The sequence below is a fragment of the Scyliorhinus torazame genome, chromosome 6, assembly GCF_047496885.1.
Source record: "Scyliorhinus torazame isolate Kashiwa2021f chromosome 6, sScyTor2.1, whole genome shotgun sequence".
NCBI classification, from domain to species: domain Eukaryota; kingdom Metazoa; phylum Chordata; class Chondrichthyes; order Carcharhiniformes; family Scyliorhinidae; genus Scyliorhinus; species Scyliorhinus torazame.
This window is the reverse complement of record NC_092712.1, coordinates 4,101,168-4,114,717: the sequence shown is the minus strand read 5'-3', so window position 1 is coordinate 4,114,717 and position 13,550 is coordinate 4,101,168. Positions and strand designations below refer to the sequence as shown.

The 13,550-nt window shown below is 45.8% G+C and overlaps 2 protein-coding genes across 5 annotated transcripts in view; both read right to left on the bottom strand.

The window, feature by feature from the left end:
• The window catches only part of LOC140425665 (protein scribble homolog), a gene marked incomplete at its 5' end in the record, with an annotated part of 1,618,068 nt that overhangs the window by 671,471 nt on the left and 933,047 nt on the right, over window positions 1-13,550 (bottom strand).
• The window catches only part of LOC140424651 (poly(U)-binding-splicing factor PUF60-like), a 136,298-nt gene that overhangs the window by 67,869 nt on the left and 54,879 nt on the right, over window positions 1-13,550 (bottom strand). For all 4 annotated transcript variants that reach the window (XM_072507892.1, XM_072507895.1, XM_072507894.1 and 1 more), the window contains one exon: window positions 12,587-12,748. In XM_072507892.1, coding sequence (XP_072363993.1) covers window positions 12,587-12,748 — 162 coding nt within the window. The remainder of the gene's footprint in view (window positions 1-12,586; window positions 12,749-13,550) is intronic.

Below are 13,550 nucleotides of genomic sequence, written 5' to 3'. Positions count from 1 at the left end.
TCATGTAAAAAAGGCAATATTACAATAATCATGGGGGACTTCAATATGCAGGTGGACTGGGAAAATCAGGTTGGTAGTGGATCCCAAGAAAAGGAATTTGTGGAATGTCTAAGAGATGGTTTTTTGGAGCAGCTTGTGGTAGAGCCTACTAGGGAACAAGCAATTCTGGATTTGGTGATGTGTAATGAGGCAGAATTGATTAGGGAACTTCAGGTGAAGGAACCCTTAGGGAGCAGTGACCACAATATGATCGAATTTACCCTGCAGTTTGAGAGGGAGAAGCTGCAATCAGATGTAACGGTATTACAATTAAATAAGGGGAACTACAAAGATATGAGGGAGGAGCTGACCAGAGTTGATTGGAGAAGGAGCCTAGCAGGGAAGACGGTGGAACTGCAATGGCAGGAGTTTTTGGGGGCTATTCGGGAGACACAACATAAATTTATCCCCTCAAGGCTCTGGTCAGACCCCATTTGGAGCATTGTCAGCAGTTTTGGGACTCGTATCTAAGGATGTGCTGGCCTTGGAAAGGGTCCCTGGAATGAAGAGCTTGTCATATGAGGAACGGTTGTGGACTCTGGGTAGGTACTCGTTGGTGTTTAGAAGGATGAGGGGGGATCTTATTGAAACTTACAGGATACTGCAAGGCCTGGATAGAGTGGACGTGGAGAGGATGTTCCCACTTGTAGGGAAAAACTAGAAGCAGAGGACACAATCTCAGACTAAAGGGATGATCCTTTAAAACAGCTAGGAGGAAGAATCTCTTCAGCCAGAGGGTGGTGAATCTGTGGAACTCTTTGCCGTAGAAGGCTGTGGAGGCCAAATCACTGAGTGTCTTTAAGACAGAGAGAGATAGGTTTTTGATCAATAAGAGGATCAGGGGCTCGGGGGAGAAGGCAGGAGAATGGGGATGAGAAAAGTATCAGCCATGATTGAATGGCGGAGCAGACTCGATGGGCCGAGTGGCCTAATTCTGCCCCTATGACTTATGAAGGAGCTGCGCTTCTAAAGCTCGTGATTCTAAACAAACCTGTTGAACTTCAACCTGGTGTTGTAAGACTTCTTACTGTACGTTTCTTTGTTCTTTGATTAGGTTTTCACAATTTTCCTACATGGGCCACCCAAATACCTTTGTTACTTTGCAATTCCAAGTGTCTTTCCATTAGGAAAGTATTCCAGTTTGGCTTTTTAAGAACCAAAGTTCTTTCCCACATCAAACTTGATCTGCTACAGTTTTGTCCACTCACAATCTGTCATGTTGCATTGTGACTTCCTAACAGTGTTGTCCATAAACCTGAATATATAACTCTATTCCGTCATCCAAGTTATTACCATACATGTTGAAAAGTTGTCTCTCCAGTACAGATCCCTGGAAAACACCATTTGCCACATCTTGCCAATTACATATCGTTCTCATTGCCCCTACCCTGTTTCCTTGCTCCCCACCAATCCCATGTAATATTATCTCCATTTCTTGCAAGTTCATTTTTGCTCATAATTTCTTGTGCAGCACCGTAGCAAATGCCACCTGGAAGATCGCAGAGATAACATCCATAGGCTCTAGTTCCAACAGGTAACCCAAGTACTTCTGAGTGTAGTACTGTTCCCGAAGCATGGTTCTATACATTCATCATTTAATGCAAGTGAGGAAATTTGAGCCACATTACTCCTGATCTTCCCAAGTTGATTGTATTCAAGCGCAGTAGGGAAGGCAAACATCACATCACTGTTCAAAAAGGAAGATTAAACTAAATCCAGTGATTTTATCAATAGTGGAATCATTACCAAGGGCACAGTATCAGCATTTGGAAAAATAAAGTCTAATTAGGGAGGTTCAGGATGGTTGCGCGAAGGTTAAGCCATATCTAAATTAAACAGTGCTGGCAAATTATGGGGCAGTATGGTCAAAGTGTTTAAAATAACAAAAGGAGGAGACAGGAAAGGTAGAAGCAAACTGTTCCCTGTTGCCAAAGGCTTTATTACGATGACCATAGATGAAAGTTAATGGTAAGATATTCAGCACAAGAGGGCAGGAGCAACTTGCTTAGAGAGCTGCAAATCTGTTGAATTCACTTTGGGTTAGTGATCAAGGCGTAAACTAGCTCAACATTAAAGAGTAGACTGAAAAGCTGCATGAAGGAAAGGAGGGAACGGTGCAGGTAAACATGCTAATGGCAGTAATTGCTGATATGGATGATGAAAGCCAACACTGAGGGGGTCTGAATGGTCTTTTCAAGTTGAAAATTCTATGTACAAGATGACTTTTGTAATGCTGGACTTCCAAGTAGCACAGAATATAAATAAGAAATGATGTAACACCATCACAATCTCAGTTGTAATAACATTGACTTTCAGTTGCCTGCCAGATGATATAGACTTTGAGAAAGCACGATGGCCACTCACTGGGTGACTATCTACTGAACTTACAATTCAGTAAGTTTTAAAGTACTCCACAATTCAGTAAGTTTTAAAGTACTGGTGGACAAGGATAAGAGTGGTCCGAGGATGAATGTGCTAAATTGGGGGAAGGCTAATTATAACAATATTAGGCGGGAACTGAAGAGCATAGATTGGGGGCGGATGTTTGAGGGCAAATCAACATCTGACATGTGGGAGGCTTTCAAGTGTCAGTTGATAGGAATACAGGACAGGCATGTTCCTGTAAGGAAGAAAGACAAATACGGCAATTTTCGGGAACCTTGGATGACGAATGATATTGTAGGCCTCGTCAAAAAGAAAAAGGAGGCATTTGTCAGGGCTAAAAGGCTGGGAACAGACGAAGCCTGTGTGGCATATAAGGAAAGTAGGAAGGAACTTAAGCAGGGAGTCAGGAGGGCTAGAAGGGGTCATGAAAAGTCATTGGCAAATAGGGTTAAGGAAAATCCCAAGGCTTTTTACACTTACATAAAAAGCAAGAGGGTAGCCAGGGAAAGGGTTGGCCCACTGAAGGATAGGCAAGGGAATCTATGTGTGGAGCCAGAGGAAATGGGCGAGGTACTAAATGAATACTTTGCATCAGTATTCACCAAAGAGAAGGAATTGGTAGATGTTGAGTCTGGAGAAGGGGGTGTAGATAGCCTGGGTCACATTGTGATCCAAAAAGACGAGGTGTTGGGTGTCTTAAAAAATATTAAGGTAGATAAGTCCCCAGGGCCGGATGGGATCTACCCCAGAATACTGAAGGAGGCTGGAGAGGAAATTGCTGAGGCCTTGACAGAAATCTTTGGATCCTCGCTGTCTTCAGGGGATGTCCCGGAGGACTGGAGAATAGCCAATGTTGTTCCTCTGTTTAAGAAGGGTGGCAGGGATAATCCCGGGAACTACAGGCCGGTGAGCCTTACTTCAGTGGTAGGGAAATTACTGGAGAGAATTCTTCGAGACAGGATCTACTCCCATTTGGAAGCAAATGGACGTATTAGTGAGAGGCAGCACGGTTTTGTGAAGGGGAGGTCGTGTCTCACTAACTTGATAGAGTTTTTCGAGGAGGTCACTAAGATGATTGATGCAGGTAGGGCAGTAGATGTTGTCTATATGGACTTCAGTAAGGCCTTTGACAAGGTCCCTCATGGTAGACTAGTACAAAAGGTGAAGTCACACGGGATCAGGGGTGAACTGGCAAGGTGGATACAGAACTGGCTAGGCCATAGAAGGCAGAGGGTAGCAATGGAGGGATGCTTTTCTAATTGGAGGGCTGTGACCAGTGGTGTTCCACAGGGATCAGTGCTGGGACCTTTGCTCTTTGTAGTATATATAAATGATTTGGAGGAAAATGTAACTGGTCTGATTAGTAAGTTTGCAGACGACACAAAGGTTGGTGGAATTGCGGATAGCGATGAGGACTGTCTGAGGATACAGCAGGATTTAGATTGTCTGGAGACTTGGGCGGAGAGATGGCAGATGGAGTTTAACCTGGACAAATGTGAGGTAATGCATTTTGGAAGGGCTAATGCAGGTAGGGAATATACAGTGAATGGTCGAACCCTCAAGAGTATTGAAAGTCAAAGAGATCTAGGAGTACAGGTCCACAGATCACTGAAAGGGGCTACACAGGTGGAGAAGGTAGTCAAGAAGGCATACGGCATGCTTGCCTTCATTGGCCGGGGCATTGAGTATAAGAATTGGCAAGTCATGTTGCAGCTGTATAGAACCTTAGTTAGGCCACACTTGGAGTATAGTGTTCAATTCTGGTCGCCACACTACCAGAAGGATGTGGAGGCTTTAGAGAGGGTGCAGAAGAGATTTACCAGAATGTTGCCTGGTATGGAGGGCATAAGCTATGAGGAGCGATTGAATAAACTCGGTTTGTTCTCACTGGAACGAAGGAGGTTGAGGGGCGACCTGATAGAGGTATACAAAATTATGAGGGGCATAGACAGAGTGGATAGTCAGAGGCTTTTCCCCAGGGTAGAGGGGTCAATTACTAGGGGGCATAGGTTTAAGGTGAGAGGGGCAAAGTTTAGAGTAGATGTACGAGGCAAGTTTTTTACGCAGAGGGTAGTGGGTGCCTGGAACTCACTACCGGAGGAGGTAGTGGAGGCAGGGACGATAGGGACATTTAAGGGGCATCTTGACAAATATATGAATAGGATGGGAATAGAAGGATACGGACCCAGGAAGTGTAGAAGATTGTAGTTTAGTCGGGCAGTATGGTCGGCACGGGCTTGGAGGGCCGAAGGGCCTGTTCCTGTGCTGTACATTTCTTTGTTCTTTGTTGTTCTTTGTAGGATAAGTGAATGAGTTCTAGTTTGAGACTAGGAAACTTTGGGTTATATTACCTGGACAAGGTCATTAAGGGGTGACTTATTGGGCAACTGAGAACTGACATTTCCTCTAGTACAGGAACAGAGAGAAACAGAAGAGCTTACATCAGATAAACAGCTGAAGCAAGCCATTATTTTGTTTCTCCCTTCCTCTCAGAATAGGCGAATATATTCCAAAGACAGACTAATACTTACTCAGGAAGTCAGGGATATGGAGGAAGGACAGAGAAGAAGAAGAACTGAAATGACTAACAAAATGGCAGAGCAGCACAAGATGCCAACTGAATTTTTCCATTTCCCACTTGGTCTCCTCACATTAAAATGACTCTACTTACTCCAGCCTTTTCTGAAAACCCAGCCCCTTCTGGTGTCACTCTTGTGACTCTTCGCTGCATCATGTGCAGCTCTCTGTCATGCCTCAGTAACTGGGCATGCTATTGGAAGCTTGAACTGATTGTTTAATCAGTAAGTTTCAATGCGACCTCCTCTGACTGGTTCTCTAATCCTGTCATATAATTAACCTTTTATCTGTTCAGCCGATTGCTGCAGACACCATGGGTAATGGGTCTAATAAACTCCACCATCACCACCCGACCATTCTCTTGATTTAAAAACATGTAGTGTCAATACTCAACTATTAGAGGGAGCAATGGTCTTCATTCTATATTCATAACAGAGCTCGACTATGTACAACTAAGCTTTCCCAGTCACATTTCCCATTTTACTCCATTGCGAACAATTTCTTAATTTCTTAACTAGAACAAGAACAAAGAACAGTGCAGCACAGGAACAGGCCCTTCAGCCTCTTCATACTTTTATAAACCTCTATCAGGTCGCCCCCCAACCTCCGTCGTTCCAATGAAAACAATCCGAGTTTATCGAACCTCTCCTCATAGCTAATGCCCTCCAGACCAGTCAACATTCTGGTAAATCTCTTCTGCACCCTCTCTAAAGCCTCCACATCCTTCTGGTAGTGTGGCGACCAGAATTGAACACTATACTCCAAGTGTGGCCTAACTAAGGTTCTATTCAGCTGCAACATGACTTGCCAATTTTTATACTCAATGCCCTGGCCAATGAAGGCAAGCATGCCGTATGCCTTCTTGACTACCTTCTCCACCTGTGTTGCCCCTTTCAGTGACCTGTGGATCTGTACGCCAAGATCTCTGACTGTCAATACTCTTCAGGGTTCTACTGTTCACTGTAGATTTTCTATCTACCATCTCTCTGCCCAAGTCTCCAGACAATCTAAATCCTGCTGTATCCTCTGACAGGCCTCATCGCTATCCGCAATTCCACCAACCTTTGTGTCGTCTGCAAACTTACTAATCAGACCAGTTACATTTTCCTCCAAATCATTTATATATACTACAAAGAGCAAAGGTCCCAGCACTGACCACTAGTCACAGCCTTCCATTCAGAAACGCACCCTTCCACTGCTACCCTCTGTCGTCTATGACCGAGCCAGTTCTGTATCCATCTTGCCATCTCTCCTCTGATCCTGTGTGACTTCACCTTCTGTACCATTCTGCCATGAGGGACCTTGTCAAAGGCCTTATACAACATCCACTACTCTACCCTCACCAATCACCTTTGTCGCTTCCTCAAAAAACTCGATCAAATTAGCGAAAGACGACCTCTCCTTCACAAAATCATGCTACCTCACACTAATAAGTCCATTTGTTTCCAAGTGGGAGTAAATCCTATCCCGAAGAATCCTCCCCAGTAATTTCCCTATCCCTAATGCAAGGCTCACTGGCCTGTAATTTCCTGGATTATCCTTGCTACACTTCTTAAACAAAGGAACAACATTGGCTATTCGCCAGCTCTCTGGGACCTCATCTGTAGCCAATGAGGATACAAAGATTTCTGCCAAGACCCCAGCAATTTCCTCCCTTGCACCCGTGTTCTGGGGTAGATCCCATCAGGCACTTGGGACTTATCTACCACAATAGTTTTCAGGACACCCAACACCACATCCTTTTTGATCTCAACATTAAACATTAAACATAATTAATTATAATTTAGAGGGGTATCTAAGCCAGAGATCGGAGAGTACGATATCTAGCTTTCGCATTTCTATTAGAAATCTAGTGCTAGGAAACAGATAGTTAGCAGTAACTTTGAAATTTAAAAAAACATTTAAAAAAAAAAAAATTATTTTTAAATTTAAATTTTAATTAATTGACGCAATGTCAGTTAGAGGGGTGCAGAGCTCTGACTGTGAGATGTGGCAGGTCCGGGAGGCTTCCAGCGTCCCAGATGGCTTCATCTGCAGAAAGTGCACCCAACTGGAGCTCCTCACAGACCGCATGGTTCGGTTGGAGCAGCAATTGGATGCACTTAGGAACATGCAGGTGGCGGAAAGCGTCATAGATCGCAGTTATGTAAATGTGGTCACACCCAAGGTGCAGGCAGAGAAATGGGTGACCACCAGAAAGGGCAGGCAGTCAGTGCAGGAATCCCCTGTGGTTGACCCCCTCTCGAACAGGTATACCCCTTTGGATACTGTCGGGGGGGATAGCCTATCAGGGGAAAACAGCAGCAGCCAGAGCAGTGGCACCACGGCTGGCTCTGATGTTCAGAAGGGAGGGTCAAAGCGCAGAAGAGCAATAGTAATAGGGGACTCTATAGTCAGGGGCACAGATAGGCACTTCTGTGGACGTGAAAGAGACTCCAGGATGGTATGTTGCCTCCCTGGTGCCAGGGTCCAGGATGTCTCCGAACGGGTAGAGGGCATCCAGAAGGGGGAGGGCAAACAGGCAGAGGTCGTTGTACATATTGGTACTAACGACATAGGCAGGAAGGGGCATGAGGTCCTGCAGCAGGAGTTCAGGGAGCTAGGCAGAAAGTTAAAAGACAGGACCTCGAGGGTTGTAATCTCGGGATTACTCCCTGTGCCACGTGCCAGTGAGGCTAGAAATAGGAAGATAGAGCAGCTAAACACGTGGCTAAACAGCTGGTGTAGGAGGGAGGGTTTCCATTATCTGGACCACTGGGAGCTCTTCCGGGGCAGGTGTGACCTATATAAGGACGGGTTGCATCTAAACCGGAGAGGCATAAATATCCTGGCCGCGAGGTTTGCTAGTGTCACACGGGAGGGTTTAAACTAGTATGGCAGGGGGGTGGGCACGGGAGCAATAGGTCAGAAGGTGAGAGCATTGAGGGAGAACTAGGGAATAGGGACAGTGGGGCTCTGAGGCAGAGCAGACAGGGAGAAGTTGCTGAACACAGCGGGTCTGGTGGCCTGAAGTGCATATGTTTTAATGCAAGAAGTATTACGGGTAAGGCAGATGAGCTTGGATTAGTACTTGGAACTATGATGTTGTTGCCATTACAGAGACCTGGTTGAGGGAAGGGCAGGATTGGCAGCTAAACGTTCCAGGATTTAGATGTTTCAGGCGGGATAGAGGGGGATGTAAAAGGGGAGGCGGAGTTGCGCTACTGGTTCGGGAGAATATAACAGCTGTACTGCGGGAGGACACCTCAGAGGGCAGTGAGGCTATATGGGTAGAGATCAGGAATAAGAAGGGTGCAGTCACAATGTTGGGGGTTTACTACAGGCCTCCCAACAGCCAGCGGGAGATAGAGGAGCAGATAGGTAGACAGATTTTGGAAAAGAGTAAAAACAACTGGGTTGTGGTGATGGGAGACTTCAACTTCCCCAATATTGACTGGGATTCACTTAGTGCCAGGGGCGTAGGCGGGGCAGAGTTTGTAAGGAGCATCCAGGAGGGCTTCTTAAAACAATATGTAGACAGTCCAACTAGGGAAGGGGCGGTACTGGACCTGGTATTGGGGAATGAGCCCGGCCAGGTGGTAGATGTTTCAGTAGGGGAGCATTTCGGTAACAGTGACCACAATTCAGTAAGTTTTAAAGTACTGGTGGACAAGGATAAGAGTGGTCCTAGGATGAATGTGCTAAATTGGGGGGGGAAGGCTAATTGTAACAATATTAGGCGGGAACTGAAGAACATAGATTGGGGGCGGATGTTTGAGGGCAAATCAACATCTGACATGTGAGAGGCTTTCAAGTGTCAGTTGAAAGGAATTCAGGACCGGCATGTTCCTGTGAGGAAGAAGGATAAACACAGCAATTTTCGGGAACCTTGGATAACGAGAGATATTGTAGGCCTCGTCAAAAAGAAAAAGGAGGCATTTGTCAGGGCTAAAAGGCTGGGAACAGACGAAGCCTGCGTGGAATATAAGGAAAGTAGGAAGGAACTTAAGCAAGGAGTCAGGGGGGCTAGAAGGGGTCACGAAAAGTCATTGGCAAATAGTGTTAAGGAAAATCCCAAGGCTTTTTACACGTACATAAAAAGCAAGAGGGTAGCCAGGGAAAGGGTTGGCCCACTGAAGGATAGGCAAGGGAATCTATGTGTGGAGCCAGAGGAAATGGGCGAGGTACTAAATGAATACTTTGCATCAGTATTCACCAAAGAGAAGAAATTGGTAGATGTTGAGTCTGGAGAAGGGTGTGTAGATAGCCTGGGTCACATTGAGATCCAAAAAGACGAGGTGTTGGGTGTCTTAAAAAATATTAAGGTAGATAAGTCCCCAGGGCCTGATGGGATCTACCCCAGAATACTGAAGGAGGCTGGAGAGGAAATTGCTGAGGCCTTGACAGAAATCTTTGGATCCTCACTGTCTTCAGGGGATGTCCCGGAGGACATGTTGTTCCTCTGTTTCAGAAGGGTAGCAAGGATAATCCAGGGAACTACAGGCCGGTGAGCCTTACTTCAGTGGTAGGGAAATTACTGGAGAGAATTCTTCGAGACAGGATCTACTCCCATTTGGAAGCAAATGGACGTATTAGTGAGAGGCAGTATGGTTTTGTGAAGGGGAGGTCGTGTCTCACTAACTTGATAGAGTTTTTCGAGGAGGTCACTAAGATGATTGATGCAGGTAGGGCAGTGGATGTTGTCTATATAGACTTCAGTAAGGCCTTTGACAAGGTCCCTCATGGTAGACTAGTACAAAAGGTGAAGTCACACGGGATCAGGGGTGAGCTGGCAAGGTGGATACAAACTGGCTAGGTCATAGAAGGCAGAGAGTAGCAATGGAAGGATGCTTTTCTAATTGGAGGGCTGTGACCAGTGGTGTTCCACAGGGATCAGTGCTGGGACCTTTGCTCTTTGTAGTATATATAAATGATTTGGAGGAAAATGTAACTGGTCTGATTAGTAAGTTTGCAGACGACACAAAGGTTGGTGGAATTGCGGATAGCGATGAGGACTGTCAGAGGATACAGCAGGATTTAGATTGTTTGGAGACTTGGGCGGAGAGATGGCAGGTGGAGTTTAATCCGGACAAATGGGTGGTAATGCATTTTGGAAGGTCTAATGCAGGTAGGGAATATACAGTGAATGGTAGAACCCTCAAGAATATTGAAAGTCAAAGAGATCTAGGAATACAGGTCCACAGGTCATTGAAAGGGGCAACACAGGTGGAGAAGGTAGTCAAGAAGGCATACGGCATGCTTGCCTTCATTGGCCGGGGCATTGAGTATAAGAATTGGCAAGTCATGTTGCAGCTGTATAGAACCTTACTTAGGCCACACTTGGAGTATAGTGTTCAATTCTGGTCGCCACACTACCAGAAGGATGTGGAGGCTTTAGAGAGGGTGTAGAAGAGATTTACCAGAATGTTGCCTGGTATGGAGGGCATTAGCTATGAGGAGCGGTTGAATAAACTCGGTTTGTTCTCACTGGAACGAAGGAGGTTGAGGGGAGACCTGATAGAGGTCTACAAAATTATGAGGGGCATAGACAGAGTGGATAGTCAGAGGCTTTTCCCCAGGGTAGAGGGGTCAATTACTAGGGGGCATAGGTTTAAGGTGAGAGGGGCAAGGTTTAGAGTAGATGTACGAGGCAAGTTTTTTACGCAGAGGGTAGTGGGTGCCTGGAACTCGCTACCGGAGGTGGTGGTGGAAGCAGGGACGATAGTGACATTTAAGGGGCATCTTGACAAATACATGAATAGGATGGGAATAGAGGGATATGGACCCAGGAAGTGTAGAAGATTGTAGTTTAGTCGGGCAGCATGGTCGGCACGGGCTTGGAGGGCCGAAGGGCCTGTTCCCGTGCTATACATTTCTTTGTTCTTTGTTCAATGTGACCCAGACTATCTACACACCGATCCCCAGACGCATCATCCACCAAGTCCTTCTCTTTGGTGAATACTGATGCAAAGTACTCATTTAATACCTCGCCCATTTCCTCTGGCTTCACATATACATTCTGTCCTCTGTCCTTGAGTGGCCAGCCCTTTCCCTGGCTACCCTCTTGCTCTTTATATACATATAAAAAGTCTTGGGGATTTTCCTTCATGCTGTTTGCCCATGATTTTCCGGGACCCCTTTTTTGTCGTCCTGTCTCAGTGCTCAAGTTCCGTCCTACTTTCCTTATATTCCTCAACAACTTTGTCTGTTCCCAGCCTTCTACGTCTTACGAATGCTTCCTTTTTCTTTTTGTCTCGGCTCACAATATATACTTTGGAGTTTTCTAAACCCTGGCCCTAACATTAGGCTCACAATATCGCTCATTATCCAAGGTTCCCGAAACTTGCCATACTTATCCTTCACCCTCACAGGAACATGCTGGTCCTGAATTCTTATCAACTGTTGTTTGAAAGACTCCCACTTGCCAATGTTGATATGCCCTCAAACAGCAACCCCCAATTTAAATTCTTCAGTTCCTGCCTAATATTGTTATAATTAGCCTTCCCCCAATGTCCAGTACGGCCCCTTCCCGGGTTGGGCTATTTACAAACGGTTTCAGGAAGCCCTCCTGGATGCTTACAAATTATGACTCATACATGACCCGAGCACTAAGTGAGTCCCAGTGAATATAGGGGAAGTTAAAATCACCATCACAACTGTCGCTTTTACATCTTTCCAAAATCTATCGACATATCTGTGCCTCTATCGCCCACTGGCTGTTGAGAGGTCTGTAGTAAACCCCCAACATTGTGACTGCACCCTTCTTATTCTTGAGTTCTACCCATATAGCCTCGCTGTCCTCCCGCAGTTCACTAGTTCCCCCTTTTACATCCCGCCTGAAACATCTAGCTGCCAATCCTGTCCCTCCCTCAACCAAGTCTCTGTAATGGCAACAACATCATAGTTCCAAGTACCAAGAGCTTCCAACAAGCTCTAAATTCTTCTGTCTTACCCGTTATACTTCTTGCATCGAAACAAATGCACTTCAGACCACCAATCCTGCTGTGTTCAGCAAAATCTCCCTGCCTGCTCTTCCTCAGAGTGTCACTGGCCTTATTCACGACATCCCCCTCCATTATTTCATCTGCTAAACCTAGCCCCCCCCCCACCCCCTCCCAGAGTCTCACTGGCCTTATTCACTACATCCCCCTCCATTATTTCATCTGCTAAACCTACCCCCCCCCCCCAAAGAGTCTCACTGGCCTTATTCACTACATCCCCCTCCATTATTTCATCTGCTAAACCTACCCCCCCCCAGGGGCCACACTAAATTAAAGCAAACCTCTCGGCCAGGATATTTATGCCCCTCCAGTTAAGACTACCTTTGAACCTTCTAGTTCTCGCTAGTATGTTTAATCAAAGCTATTCCTTCAAATGTGACAAAGACCATCTCAAACATCTTTTATCGCAATGAATAAACTGCAGCATTGTGGAAAAGGCTGCTGGGAGACCAGCTTATTTTGAAGTGGTGTATTCTCCATTATATTTAGCTATTTAGCACCGTTAAGCTGGATTCCAGCTTTCACTGGGAGCCTCCAGTCGTACAAACCCCAGCTGTGCTACCTGGCCCCCGTTAGTACAAAAGTAAGGTGACAGAAAACAGAACCTTGTGTTTCATAGTGACGGAGTCCCATGACATGTCGATGCTCTTGATTGGTCCAAAGGGTGCGAAAGCCTGTCGAATAGTATCTTCTCCCAGCTCATAGTAAATCGATCCAACGTAAACACGACACATGATTGCTAATGCACGCTGCCTCTGTGCTGCCATCTGATCCAGAGGGGGAATGGAAGAAACAAGTGAGTATTGTACATCCAGGCAACACCAATCAAAACACCCTAACAGACAGAGTCTGGACAGTAGGGACAAGTAACAGAGCATTACTGCATGTGGTTAAGTAATAGGCCATATCTTTCAGGAAACTTAGCTGCTACACTGCTGTATGCAGATCTTAAATAATAAGCGCAGTATAAAATGTCTCGAGAGAAAAAAAAGCTAGCACTTATAATCTCGAATAGACATATTAAAATTTGTCAGAATGGAGCCATTATGGCTTGGTTTTAACTAATCTTTTCCAGACTAAATGTCAAATCATCAGTGTGAAAAACTTAAGGTGGGGCCTTCACTTCAACTAAAATGCAGTCTCTGCTCACAGCACTCTCCCAATGAGGTGAAAGGTAGGGGGGGGGGGGGGGGGGCTCTGCTGCAGTCCTGCGTCTTAATGTACTGTCTGTAGTCTCGTTCAGTGGACTTGTTTCATGGTGGTCCGGTAGTGTGACACCAACTGCACTCACCCTCTATCAGCTGGGATGGGGATAGTTGGGGAGAAGATTGGAAAAAAGTAAAAGATTTCCAGAACTGCATCACACCTGAATCTACCAGCCTCACCTATGGCCAGCACTTGGGAGCTCTGGGTCAGTTTGCCAAGCTTTGGGCAGGGATCTCGTCTTGGGACAACAAAAAGAGAAAACGTTAAGGAAAAGGTGCGATCAGGTCAATCACGTAACAGCACAGCACTGACGGTCAAGAGAGAAGAGGCCTGGGCTACATTTGTCCTTCAAGTGGGAAGGAG